Raw genomic sequence first — 14844 nt, forward strand, 5'->3', positions numbered from 1 at the left:
AATCAAACGATGTGGAGTGTGTGTATATATGTATATATGTGTGTATATATGTACGTATATACATATATACGTGTGTCTATGTATCTATATACACGTGTGTGTGTGCATGCGTGTGCACACACACACACACACACGGATATTACTCAACCCTAAAAAAGAATGAGATCTTGCCATCTGCGACAACATGGACAGACCTAGAGGCTAAGTGAAACAAGTCAGAGAAAGACAAATAACATATGATTTCACTTACGTGTGGAGAAATAGACACACAAATACAGAGAACAAACTGATGGTGGCCAGAGGGGAAAGGATGGGGGATGGACAAAAATGGGTGAAGAAGTGGGAGACATAGGCTCCAAGTTACGGAATAAGTCACAAGCATACAAGGTACAGCATGGGGAATATAGTCAGTGGTGTTATAATGGCTTTGTATGGTAACCGTGGCTACACTTGTGGTGAGCACAGCCTAAATATAGAGGTGTTAAATCACTATGTTGTATATCTGAAACTAATGTAGCATTGTACATCAAGTATACTCAAAAAAAAATAAAATAAAAGTCTCATGCAAAACTTAATCAAATGCAGAAAGCGCTAATATAAATTGGCAAAACCAAACATAATTCTGAAATAACAGAAGTTAACTGAGGTATTATATATTTACACCAATAATGCCATATAGCCAAGAAAAAAGCACAAATCCAGCCACCATCAGACCAGGCAGGGTATTATATGCTTAAAAGACCTACTACTTATTTCAATAACCAAGAGAGAATTGCATGACCAAAAGCCATGGCATAGCAGGGAATTAAACTTTCATTGCTTCAAAAGAGTATTTTTTTAAAACATCTGTACACATAAAAATTGGTAAGGCTTTTACATTTTCTTGACTCATAACTCCTTATGTCCAAAAACTACATCAAACACAGATTTTTAGGTTGTATGTGGATTTTTGTTAAAAACAGAAAAAAACTTTAAAAAATCAATTCATTATTTAAAACATTAGCATTTTATGGGGCGCCTGGGTGGCGCAGTCGGTTAAGCGTCCGACTTCAGCCAAGTCACGATCTCGCGGTCCGGGAGTTCGAGCCCCGCGTCGAGGCTCTGGGCTGATGCCTCAGAGCCTGGAGCCTGTTTCCGATTCTGTGTCTCCCTCTCTCTCTGCCCCTCCCCCGTTCATGCTCTGTCTCTCTCTGTCCCAAAAATAAATAAAAAACGTTGAAAAAAAAAATTAAAAAAAAAAAAAAAAACAAACATTAGCATTTTAGCCTGTAACTCAGCACATCTTTTGGAAATGAGAAAATTTCTAAAGAAATAAAGGAGTGCACAGGAAGATTTACATATCTGAACAGGGGCACTGGTTTGAGTGAACTATTAGGAACTGCCTAAATGTTAAACAATAAGGGATAAGTTAAATCATAAACCAGACTCTTTGGACCACCCAATATTTTGAGATTTTGCTAAAAGAAATGAACTCTTATCCCAGAATTATGAACATAAGGATACCCCAAAATTTTTGCATGCAATGAAGGAGATTTACAAATAACTGAAGCTTAAACCATCTTACCCAGGCTAGAAATATTTAGTATCATGTAAACATTATGTTCATATTACATTGTTAAATGAAAAAAGCAGGGGATAAACCAGTAGATGCAAAAAAAGAAATATGTATCTATGAACAGTAAGACAAGAGACCAAGTTATTAGGAGTGGTTATCCTCGGATAGAATTACAGATAATTTATATTCCTCTATGATTTTGTATATTCTCTGTATTTTCTATAATGAACTAGTTATATAATAAGAAAATGTGAGTAAGAATTTATCCTGTACAAATTACTAACAAAGTTAGCAATAGGCTCAAATTATGTTCATTTTGTCAAGTTTCAAAGTATGTAATAAGAAAATAATAAATCACTGATGATCACTGATAACAGGGTACTCATGGATAACTAAGATCATCCTGTAAATCTGCTAGATGGAGAAAGGTCAGAGTACTTCCTATTTCATGTAATACCACAAACTTAAAAGCAATCACAGGCAATAACTAAAAGTTCTCTTTTGTAAATACAAAACTATTTTTTGCTGTTGGACTTCAGGATACTTTGTAAAGAGTCTAAAATAAGTTTTTAAAGAAACAAAGATCAGAACAAAAACTTACATTTTCTATTGTGTATTAACAGAGCTTGTTTCAGATCTATGGTTGCTCTTCCTAATAAAGCATCTGCCTTTAAAGTATAATGACTCCAAACTCGAAATTCCAATGTAGTCTGTGGGGTCACATTTCTGTATGGGTAAAATTATAACAAAAATACAGGAGTATACATTTACTTCAATAATTTTTAAAAAGCCATGAATTCAGTTTGAGAAAAAATACTGTATGAAACAGTAAACTATCTGAATTATAAATAAAAATAATGATTTGCTTTCACGTATATTAGGACTTCAGTAACTAAGAATTTTTATAATTAGCAAACCAAAATAGCAGCAATAGATCAAGAGTCCTGTTGAGATTTCACAATAACACTATTTCTATTTGAACAAATTCCTAAAGATTTAAGACAACTGATGGCATTATTTTTTAACACTTCTACTATGCCAACATTATGTTTCAAATGACAAAATTAAGGATAACTGATTTTTTACACTATTTTTACAAGACAGTAACAGAAAATATGGGTATATGGAATAATGCAGTTAATAAAACAAAAAGCAAGAATTATTATACTTCCTCTCTAAAGAAAATAAAATTAACCAAAAGTCTCATCATACTTAAAATTGTATATTCACACTAGAAAATTGCACTCCTACTTTGAAGTCATCTTACAACTACAACAACAAAGTCACAAAAGATTTTCAAGCACACTTTCCCTTTTGGAAATTTTGCATTCTCTATGCAAGGTACTTACACGGTTAGTTGTTCATCCCATTTTGGATTAGAAGAACTACTGGATTTTGCTGTTTTCTTAATTTCTCCATCTACAACTACTTCTGTATATATTGCTGTTCCAAACCAGTTCTTTTTTCTTTTTAGTTTGGCACTAGAAACTAACAGAAACATGATAATCAGTAGTGAATACATGTAAACAAACAGTATTTTGTAGTAATAAATCAATAAAAACAGAACTGTGCTTCTTAAGCAACTTAAACTCTTTTCCTTGGAGAATGAAGAAACAATACAAAAGGGCTATTATTGATAATGCCCAAGAATCATTTGAATTCTTGACAGTTTTACAGAAATAAAATTCACATACCATATAATTCACCCATTTAATCTGTATAATTCAATGTTTTTTTTTTTATTTTTTTACATTTATTCATTTTTGAGAGACAGAGAGAGACAGCACAAGCGGGGGAAGGGGCAGAGAGAGAGGGAGACAGAATCTGAAGCACCTTCAGCCTCCGAACTGTCGGCACAGAGCCTGACGCGGGGCTCAAACTCACAAACCGCAAGATCATGACCTGAGCCAGTCAGATGCTTAACCAACTGAGCCACCCAGGCGCCCCTATAATTCAATGGTTTCAATATATTCACAGTTGTGCAACCATCACCATAAGCGAATTAAAAACATATTCATCACCCCAAAAAGAAACCCCACATAGTCACCCTATTTCCTCCCAGTCCCTCCCCCTTGGCCCCAGGCTACTACCAATTACTCTCCATTTCTACAGATTTGCCTGTTCTGGACATTTCACAGAAATGGATTCATATAACATATGGTTTTTTGTGACTGTCTTCTTTCACACTTAGCATGCTTTCAAGGTTCATCCATGTTGTAGCATGTATCAGTACTTCATTCCTTTTATTGACAAATAATATTCCACTGTACAGGTATCCTTTTTATCTGCCCATTCATCAGTTGATAGAGATCTGGGCTGTTTCTACTGGGTTGTTGGGTTGTTGTCTATTGTGCATAATGCTACTATAAACATTCATGCACAAGTTTTTGTGTGGACATATGTTTTCATTTCTCTTGGCATACACCTAGGAGTGGAACTACTGGGTCATATGATAACTCTGTTGAATAATGCCAGACTGTTTTCCAAAGTAGTTGTACCATTTTACATCCCCACCAGCAGGATATAAGGGTTCCAATTTCTCCACATCCTTGCCAACCATTTGAATTTAATAATGAACTGCTCAAGCATCAAGAGAAAGGTAAGTATCTTCAGATTCAACATACCTATTAACCTGTGCACTACAGGTAGTGTTTCATACTTGCCTACTGAAAATTATATGAACTTGGGCAATATTTAAAAAAATGCTTTATCCGGTTTTTTGGTTTCCAAAAAAAGGGAAGTATTTGCTTTTTCAAATAAAAACCTTAATATCAAAATGTCATTTGAGAAATTAACCATAACCCTTCACAGAAAGTGAATTTTATATCAAATTGACCTGATCTGGAGGAAGACCTATTTAAGCTAAGCAATTAATTTTAAATAATTTTTACAACTACTAATTCAAATAAGGAGTATGTATTTTCAGCGCAAACTACGACTACCAGCAGTAATAACAACTTATCAAGATCACCTCTATCATCTATTACCTATGAATACATGGGTCTGAGATGAGAAAGTGGAACACTTCCTCCATAACGTATCTGTATCACATGTTAAGGATAGGAACATAAGCTAATGCCTTCCATTCTACTGTGAGAAAATAGTAACAGTCACACAAATAAATCACTGAAATACAAAGTGATAAATGCTGCCACAAGTATTTGAAATATAGTATATCTTTAATTAATATCTGAAGTACAGCAAGAGAGACTCAAAGAAATACTATAATTAAGTACTGGTAACATAAAACAATCAGAGTGTTCAATGGTATGCCTGAAGTGCTATTATCAAGGTCTTGGCAAAACTCATTCCCATCCTTCTGTTGCAAATTGCTCTAAGTTCAATACCACTGTAGCGACATAGAAGGCACAGACATCTCTCTCTCAAAAAGTCCCCCACCCAAGATTCTTCACTCCAAATTGAAGAGTGATTTCCTCAAAATAAGCAGGGCTTATCAATACACTAGAAGGGGAAGGCAATACTGCATGGTGTTAAAAGCAAAAGGTGTCTTTTCAACAAATGGTGCTGGCACAATTGGACATCCACATGCAAAAATATTAATGCAAGCACAAACCTAACATCCTTCATAAATTAACTCAAAATGTATCACAGACCTAAATGTAAAACATAAAACCATAAAACTCTTTAGAAGATAAGAAAATCTACATGACCTTGGGTATAGTGATGCTTTCTTAAATACAACACCAAAGGCATGATCCATGAAAGAAACAACTGATAAGTTGTCTTTTGCAGAGCAGAAGTTTTTAACATTAATGAAGTACAATGTCAAGAGAATAAGAAGACATACCACAGAATGAGAGAAAATATATGCAAAAGACACATCTGATAAAGAACTGTTGTCCAAAATATATACAGGACTCTTAAAACTCAACAATAAGAAAACAACTTTATTTTTAAAAAATGGGCCAAAGACCTTAACAGCACTTTACCAAATAAGTATGTGGACAACAAGTAAGCATATGAAAAGCTGTTTAAAATGTTATCTGAAAAAAACAAATTTAAGCAACCATGAGATACCACTACACATACATATTAGAACAGCCAAACTCTGGAACACCAGCAACACTAAATGTTGCAGAGTATGTGGAGGAACAGGAACTCTTACTCATTGCTGGTGGGAACGCAAAATGGTATAGCCACTTTGAAAAACAGTTTGTTGGTTTCTTATAAACTAGACACACGCTTACCATATGAGCCAGGAATTGTACTCCTTGGTATTTATCCAAAGGAGGTGAAAAGTTGTATCTACACAAAAAAAACACACATGGATATTTACAGCAGTTTTATTCATAACTGCCAAAACTTAGAAGCAACCAAGATGTCCTTCAGTAGGTGAATGAACAAACTGTAGTATACCCAGACAATGGAATATTATGCAGCACTAAAAAGAAATAAGCTATCAAGCCACAGAAAAACCTAGAGAAAACTTAAATGCATATTTAAGTTTTATTTAGTTTTACCAAATGAAAAATGTCATTCTGAAAAGGCTATATACTGCATAATTCTAACTATACAACATTCCAGGAAAGACAGTAAAAAGATCAGTGGTTGCCAGGGCTTGGGGAATGGGTGAGGAATGAATAGATGGAGCACAGAAGAATTTTAGGGCAGTGAAAACACTCTATGTTACTATAAAGATGGATACAGGTCATTATACAATTATCCAAACCTGCAGAAGGTATAACAACAAGAATGAGCCTTAAAGTAAACTATGCACTTTGAGTGACTATGATGTGTGAAAGTAGGTTCATCAATTGTAATGAATGCCCCACTCTGGTGAATGATTATTAATGGAGGAGGCTGTGCATGTGTAGGATCAGAGGTATATGGGAAATCTCTGTAACTTCCTCTCAATTTTGCTGTGAACCTAAAACTGCTTTTAAAAAAAATAAGTCATATGTGGACACATCTGGGTTCATATTTAACTCTGCCACTTACTAGATACCTAACCTTAAGTAAATCAATTAACCTCTCTGATCCTCAATTTTTTCATTTGAAAAATAGGGGAACAATAGTATCTGATTCTTAGGATTGGTGAAGGAAAGCCTACAAGTACAATTATTATAAATGCATGCCTGGGGCGCCTGGGTGGCGCAGTCGGTTAAGCGTCCGACTTCAGCCAGGTCACGGTCTTGCGGTCCGTGAGTTTGAGCCCAGCGTCAGGCTCTGGGCTGATGGCTCAGAGCCTGGAGCCTGTTTCTGATTCTGTGTCTCCCTCTCTCTCTGCCCCTCCCCCGTTAATGCTCTGTCTCTCTCTGTCCCAAAAATAAATAAACGTTGAAAAAAAAAATTAAAAAAAAAATAAATAAATAAAAATAAAAAAAAATAAATGCATGCCTGGCACCCACTTATGGTAACTATTACTCTATCATTATCATTATTATTCTTATTTACTGTATAGAATTAACTCTTCTGAGTTAATTACAGATACATTCAAAATCTATCCATTTTACACCTTTTATTGGCAAAGTCTTCAATAATACTAGGTGCTAGCAAGGTAAATAAAGTGATTTTTAAAAGACAATTTGGGCAAAAATTTAATATAAATAACTAAAATGCTATGATTTTAAGTAACTAAAAGATAACCTTGTTAATTCAAGTAGGATTCTAATTAGTGAAATACATAGGATAAACTTTATTTTCCCATTTAATAAGTTTCCTTTGGTGTTATACACAAAACGTCCTCTCTTCTAAGATTACATAAATACTTAAAAATCTATCAGAAAGAGTCCGTATGCGTGTATCTAAAGAGACAACATTTAAGAGACCCACTCATAATAATAACACCTCAAGACCCAGTGCTAATATCATCCTCAATGGGGAAAAAATGAGAGCTTTTCAAGAACAAGGTCAGGAACAAGACAGGGAGGTCCACCCTGGCCACTGTTATTCAACACAGTATTAGAAGTCTTAGCCTCAGCAGTCAGACAACACAAAGAAATAAAAGGCATCCAAATCGGCCAGCAGGAGGTTAAACTTTCACTCTTTGCATATGACACCACACTCTATACGGAAAACCCAAGATTCCACCAAAAAAACTGCCAGAACTGATCCATGAATTCAGCAAAGTCGCAGAATATAAAATCAATGCACAGAAATCGGTTGCATTCCTATACACCAATAATGAAGCAACAGAAAGAGAAATCAAGGGATCAATTCCTTGCACCAAAAACCATAAAATACAGGATAAATCTAACCAAAGAGGCGAAAAATCTATACACTGAAAACTACAGAAAGCTTATGAAAGAAATTGAAGAAGACACAAAAAAATGGAAAAACATTCCATGCTCATAGATAGGAAGAACAAGTATTATTAAAATGTCAATACTACCCAAAGCAATCTACAAATTCAATGTAATACCTATCAAAATAACACCAGCATTCTTTAAGGAGCTAGAACAAACGATCCTAAAATCTGTACGGAACCAGAAAGACCCCGGATAGCCAAAGCAATATTTTAAAAGAAAACCAAAGCAGGAGGCATCACAATCCCGGACTTCAAGATGTATTACAAAGCTGTTATCATCAAGACAGTATGGTACTGGCACAAGAACAGACACTCAGATCAATGGAACAGAATAGAGAACCCAGAAATGGACCCACAGACCTATGGCCAGCTAATCTTTGACAAAGCGGGAAAGAATATCCAGTGGAATAAAGACAGTCTCTTCAAGTTGTGCTGGGAAAACTGGACAGCGACATGCAGAGAAATGAACCTGAAGCACTTTCTTACACTATACACAAAAAACTAAACTCAAAATGGATGAAAGACCTAAATGTAAGACAGGAAGCCATCAAAATCCTCGAGGAGAAAGCAGGCAAAAACCTCTTTGATCTTGGCCGCAGCAGCTTCTTACTCAACATGTCTCCAGAGGCAAGGGAAACAAAAGCAAAAATGAACTACTGGGACCTCATCAAAATAAAAAGCTTCTGCACAGCAAAGGAAACAATCAGCAAAACTAAAAGGCAACCAACAGAATGGGAGAAGATATTTGCAAACGACATATCAGATAAAGTTAGTAACCAAAATATATAAAGAACTTACCAAACTCAACACCCCCAAAATAAATAATCCAGTGAAGAGATGGGCAAAAGACATGAAAAGACACTTCTCCATAGACAACATCCAGATGGATAACTGATACATGAAAAAATGCTCAACATCACTCATCATCAGGGAAATACAAATCAAAACCACAATGAGATTCCACCTTACACCTGTCAGAATGGCTAACGTTAACAACTCAGGCAACAACAGATGTTGACGAGGATGTGGAGAAAGAGGATCTCTTTTGCACTGCTGGTGGGAATACAAACTGATGCAGCCACTCTGGAAAACAGTATGGAGGTTCCTCAAAGTTCAAAATAGAACTACCCTATGACCCAACAATAGGTATTTACCCAAAGGATACAGGTATGCTGTTTCAAAGGGGCACATGAACCCCAGTGTTTATAGCAGCACTATCAACAATAGCCAGAGTATGGAAAGAGCCCAAATGTCCATCAATGGATGAATGGATAAAGAAGATGCGGTGTGTGTGTGTGTGTGTGTGTGTATACACACACACACACACACACACACACACACACACACACAGACATACACACACACACATGTATACATATGGTGGAGTATTAGTCAGCAATAAAAATGAATGAAATCTTGCCATTTGCACCTACATGGATGGAACTAGAAGGTATTAAGCTAAGCGAATTAGAGAAAGACAAATATCATATGACTTCACTCATATGAGTACTTTAAGATACAAAACAGATGAACCTAAGGAAAGGGAAGCAAAAATAATATAAAAACAGGGAGGACAACAAAACATAAAAGGCTCTTAAATATGGAGAACAAACAGAGGGTTACTGGAGGGGGTGGGAGGGGGGATGGGCTAAATGGGTAAGGGGCATTAACGAATCTACTCCTGAAATCATTGCTGCACTATATGCTAACTAATTTGGATGTATATTAAAAAAATAAATTAAAAATACTCCAAGAAATAAATTAAATAAAAACAGGAAAAAAATAATAACGCCTACCCACCCCCCCAAATCTAGTAATAAATTTAATAAATGTAGAGGATCTGCATGAAGATAACTATGAAACCTCACAGAAAGACATAAAAGACTTGATGGGAATGACATGATATATTCCTGGATTTGGCAGTTTTAACAATGAAAGATTTCAATTATCTCTAATTTAATACATTATTTTTTTTTAATGTTTATTTATTTTTGAGAGAGAGACAGACTGGGAGCAGGGGAGGGGGAGAGAGGGAAGGGAGACACAGAATCTGAAACAAGCTCCAGGTTCTGAGCTGTCAGCACAGAGCCTGATGCAGGGCTCAAACTCATGAATTGTGAGATTGTGACCTGAGCCGAAGATGGACGCTTAACTGACTGAGCCACCCAGGCACCCTTAATATGTTATTTTTAAATGATCTAAATGAAAACATTAACATTGGTTTTTTTTTTTTTTTTTTTAAATTTTTTTTCAATGTTTTTTATTTATTTTTGGGACAGAGAGAGACAGAGCGTGAACGGGGGAGGGGCAGAGAGAGAGGGAGACACAGAATCGGAAACAGGCTCCAGGCTCTGAGCCATCAGCCCAGAGCCTGACGCGGGGCTCGAACTCACAGACCGCGAGATCGTGACCTGGCTGAAGTCGGACGCTTAACCGACTGCGCCACCCAGGCGCCCCTAACATTGGTTTTGAGGGAGTTTTGGGACGGTATGGCAGCAGAGGAAAAGGGAAGGCACGACTCAAAAATTCAAATGAAAGGTAACAAAAAAAAAAAAAAAAGAGAGAGAGAGAATGGTGCAGATATATTTTAAAATACCAAGTAATGAGACTTCTCCCAATACATTTTGTAAAGTACTACAAAATGAAAATTAAAGGGGCGCCTGGGTGGCTCAGTCGGTTAAGCGTCCGACTTCGGCTCAGGTCATGATCTCACGGTTCCTGAGTTCAAGCCCCGCGTCAGGCTCTGTGCTGACAGCTCAGAGCCTGGAGCTTGTTTCAGATTCTGTGTCTCCCTCTCTCTCTGTGACCCTCCCCCGTTCATCCTCTGTCTCTCTCAGTCTCAAAAATAAATAAACGTTAAAAAAAAATTTTAAAAAAATGAAAATTAAAATAATCTATGATGTAAGGGGCAGAGATGAAAAAAAGAATAAGATGTTTGTATATGATCATGGTAGCATTTCAAATCAATGGGAAACGATAGATTATTCCATAAATGTTGAAGCATTTGAAAAGAATAAAGCTAAATAAAGTTAAAGTTAAAACACTCATACAAAATTATGATACATATGATCACAATTTAAAAGGTGAAAGTAATAGAAGACACAATAGCTAAAAATTTACAAATGAAAACATAACAGTGCATTAGCTTTTCAATCTCAAGTCTTATGTTTTTATATGCCTTGCACTCTGTTTCTTATCCCTTCCTAAAGAAAGCCTGAAATCTCAACTATTTTTAGATGGTATGCGTATGTTTGCTACTATGCTTATGTGCATGCTTTACTCTAGTAGATCACCATATTACGGTGGGTAACTTTCTTTTAATTTTTTTAGTTTTCCTTCTTTCCATGATCAATGTTCATATTCTTATTTGCTACTGCCAATCAGATGTGTTAAGAACAGAAATAGGAATAAAAATAAATCAGTTAATAGAATATGTCAGTTTATAAATCATACCTGCCAAACTGTAATAGCAGAAGGGTCTTAAACATGGTACTGATTATTTTAAAAATAAAAGAAATATCAATACAAAACAAAAAAAAAAGAAGAAATATCAACAGAGGTCACTGTTCTCTAATAAAAGGAGCGACAGACAACTTAGACTCCTAAAACGTTGGGATTTTCCTAACAGAAGACACTTGATCTGATTCTCAGTCTTTACTGGTAAAATAGTAAATATTTATTCCAAAAGGTATTGTTAAATCAGTTAAGATTGTGGATTTCACAGTGCTTCGTATTTTTAAAAAATTAGATCAACAAAATGAAAGAAAGGTAAAAGGGGAGGGTAGGAAAGGGGAAAAGAGAAAAGCAAGGACTAAAATCTGGTGCCATTTAGCATAGGTCCAAGTTCAGTTTCCCAAGACTATCACTATATTTCAAAAGAGTAATTGATACTCAAAATGATAAATACCATGGTGGCATTATCTTGGCTACTTGCACTTCTCTGGTCCACAACTATTTTTCAATTGGTTCTCTAGACTTACGGTGATTCTATGAGCTACTTGATAGCTGTTCAGTAAGTTAGTTTTTGGCTCAAATCAATCAGATCAAGTTTTTGTTATTTCAACTAAGAACTCACACAAAGGTCAGGACCAAAAACAAAGTTACACTTCAGATATGTTAGCCACAGGTCCTGCACAAATAACACTGAAAATGAAAAATGTGGCTGTAAGCCTCTTATGTAGAGCAAAAGAAGAAATATTAGGAATTACCTACCTAGGTGGTTGTGAAGTGAAGTACACATCAGAATCATCCAGGGAATTGCTTCAAAACATACACCCCCATGGTTCACAGAAGATGAAATACAAAACCCCTTAAACATGGCTCAACCTCACTCATAATGAGAGAAATGATATTTACAATGACACCAAGATACTACTATTTTTTTTAAATAAATAAACATTAAAAAATAAAATTATTTTGAGAAAGAGAGTGAGCCCGAGTGGGGGAGCAGCAGAGATAATCCCAAGCAGGCCTGTGCTCTCAGCACAGAGCCTGATACAGGGTTTGAACTCACAAACTATGAGATCATGACCTGATCCAAAACCACGAGTCGGACACTTAACCAACTGAGCCACCCAGGCGCTCCCAAGATACTACTACTTCTCTAACTGTCAACAACGCAGAGCTTGATAACATCTTTTGATGAAGCTATGGGGAAATAGGCACTCTCTTAGATATCCGGGAACACAAAATGGTACAGACCGTATGGAGAGGAATTTGCCAATAAATGGCAATATTACATGTGTCTACTCCCTGACTCAGCAATTTCATTCTAGGATTCTATCCTAAAGACACATGAGCAAAAACAAGAAATGACATTCGCATAAATCTTTATTGTAGCACTATTTGTAATAGCAAAAGAATGGAATCCTGATGTCCATCAACAGAAGACTAGTTGAATTAGCTTTGGTAGGTCTATTCAACAGAGTACATATTATGCAACAACAGAAAGGTATATATCCTGCTATGGAGCAAGCTCCAAGATAATACTGTAAAATGAAGAAAAGTGCCTAAGAAGTGGGGGTTGGGAGGAGAGATATGAACACATATACTATACATATCTGCTTAAATTTTCAAAAAGAAGCAGGGGCGCCTGGGTGGTGCAGTCGGCTGAGCGTCGGGCTTCAGCTCAGGTCATGATCTCACGGTTTATGAGTTCGAGCCCAACATCGGGCTCTGTGCTGACAGCTCAGAGCCTGGAACCTTTCAGATTCTGTGTCTCCCTCTCTCTCTGCTCCTCCTCTGCTCGTGCTCTCTTTCTCTCTCTCTCAAAAATAAACATTAAAAAAAATTAACAAAACAAAAAGAAGCAATGGAAAAGCAAACTAAAACTAATAAAAATGTTTATGTACATTTTTAGGTAAGGAGAGAAGGGGGAGGAGTGGCATGGAGTAACCAGACCTCTCCAAATATACCTTGATTTAACAGTTTTAACTCCAGAACTATATAAATGTTTTACATGCAATAAACAAAAATAAAAATAACTGAAAGCAATAAGCCCAACTGATTATCAACTTGGTGATATAACCAAATGGGAAACTATTTTAAGTTACTTTGAAACATGGTATTCTGACTATACACCCTAAGGAGGGAAACTCACAAAGAAATCATAAACTGGGTCTATTGTTTTTAGTAATTTTAATGTTGCCAATCTGTATGTGTGCATTAGGATAAAACAGACATAATTATGTTAATGTCATCTGGAATTAAGATTTTTGGGTTAAGAGAAAGAGATAGAAATATAAAGTCAAACAAAGTAAAAATATCATTTTTCTCCTTTTAGTGGAAAATGGTATGTAGAGACTACAGCCATTTTGAATTTGAAATATCAGCATGAACTCAGGATTTGGTTTTTGCTTTCTAAGACATAAACATTTCCTAGCCCTGGTCACTGAAAACCCTAGGAACAACTGACCTCATGCATAAGTACCATAGGAATTACAGTATCTTCTTACAGTATCTTCTCAATCCCACCTCTCCTGAGGCAAATACTGGTTCTGATATTCTAAGCACAGAGCTGCATACACACATCTCTCCTTTTTTATATCCATATGGTTGTATACTATGCACACTACTCCACATCTTTCACTTATTATTTTAGAACTTGGTTCCTTTGGGTACATGTATTTATTTCATTTCATTGTCTAACTAGAATTCCACTGCCAATCTTGCTATTATAAACTTTCTTCCCTCCCTCTCCCTCTCCCCAATATATATTTTACCTCCAGGAATTTTTTATCTTGCAGTTATTTATATTGTTGATATATAATGAATGAATTCACCTGCTAACCAAGACTCTCTAATCTTCTGCAAATGCTGTTCCCTCTCCCTCCAATGCTCTTTGCTTCCAATCTAATTTGAGATGAATTTTGACTCCTCCTGCAAGAGTTAAAGTGTTACGCTCTGAGTCCTTCTCTTACCCTATTCTCCTGTGTCTGCAGGCCATCTCCGATCCCAAGCAGAGTAAAGACACGTTCCTCTAAGTTCTCACTGCATCTAGTGAATAATCACTCTGTATAATTGTTCATATAAAACAAACCTGTCTTAATACTACACAGTAAGGGGCGCCTGGGTGGCGCAGTCGGTTGAGCGTCCGACTTTGGCCAGGTCACGATCTCGAGGTCCGTGAGTTCGAGCCCCGCGTCAGGCTCTGGGCTGATGGCTCAGAGCCTGGAGCCTGTTTCCGATTCTGTGTCTCCCTCTCTCTCTGCCCCTCGCCCGTTCATGCTCTGTATCTCTCTGTCCCAAAAATAAATAAACGTTGAAAAAAAAAAATTAAAAAAAAAAAAATACTACACAGTAAATTCCTGGAGAACTAGGGCCTTATGTTTTCTTATATGTAATTCCAATTAAATTCTGGCCAATGACTGGATGGCTAAATAAATGAAGAACAGCCTTCAGCATCCTTTCTACTCTAGTAACCATTTAAGAACCATTTCAATGATGTTTTTTCTAATACCCAAATTTTCCCACTACCAAAGAGGATATATCTTCCCTGCATCCAGCACAGGGTCAATGAATA

General features: G+C 36.3%; 1 protein-coding gene across 7 annotated transcripts in view; it reads right to left on the reverse strand.

Moving 5' to 3' along the window:
• The window catches only part of WWP1 (WW domain containing E3 ubiquitin protein ligase 1), a 147716-nt gene that overhangs the window by 98882 nt on the left and 33990 nt on the right, over positions 1–14844 (reverse strand). For all 7 annotated transcript variants that reach the window (XM_040487457.1, XM_040487455.1, XM_040487453.1 and 4 more), the window contains 2 exons: positions 2905–3043; positions 2157–2281 (listed from right to left, as the gene is read on the reverse strand). In XM_040487457.1, coding sequence (XP_040343391.1) covers positions 2157–2281; positions 2905–3043 — 264 coding nt within the window. The remainder of the gene's footprint in view (positions 1–2156; positions 2282–2904; positions 3044–14844) is intronic.

The sequence above is a fragment of the Herpailurus yagouaroundi genome, unplaced genomic scaffold, assembly GCF_014898765.1.
Source record: "Herpailurus yagouaroundi ecotype Mexico unplaced genomic scaffold, PumYag 165, whole genome shotgun sequence".
NCBI lineage: Eukaryota > Metazoa > Chordata > Mammalia > Carnivora > Felidae > Herpailurus > Herpailurus yagouaroundi.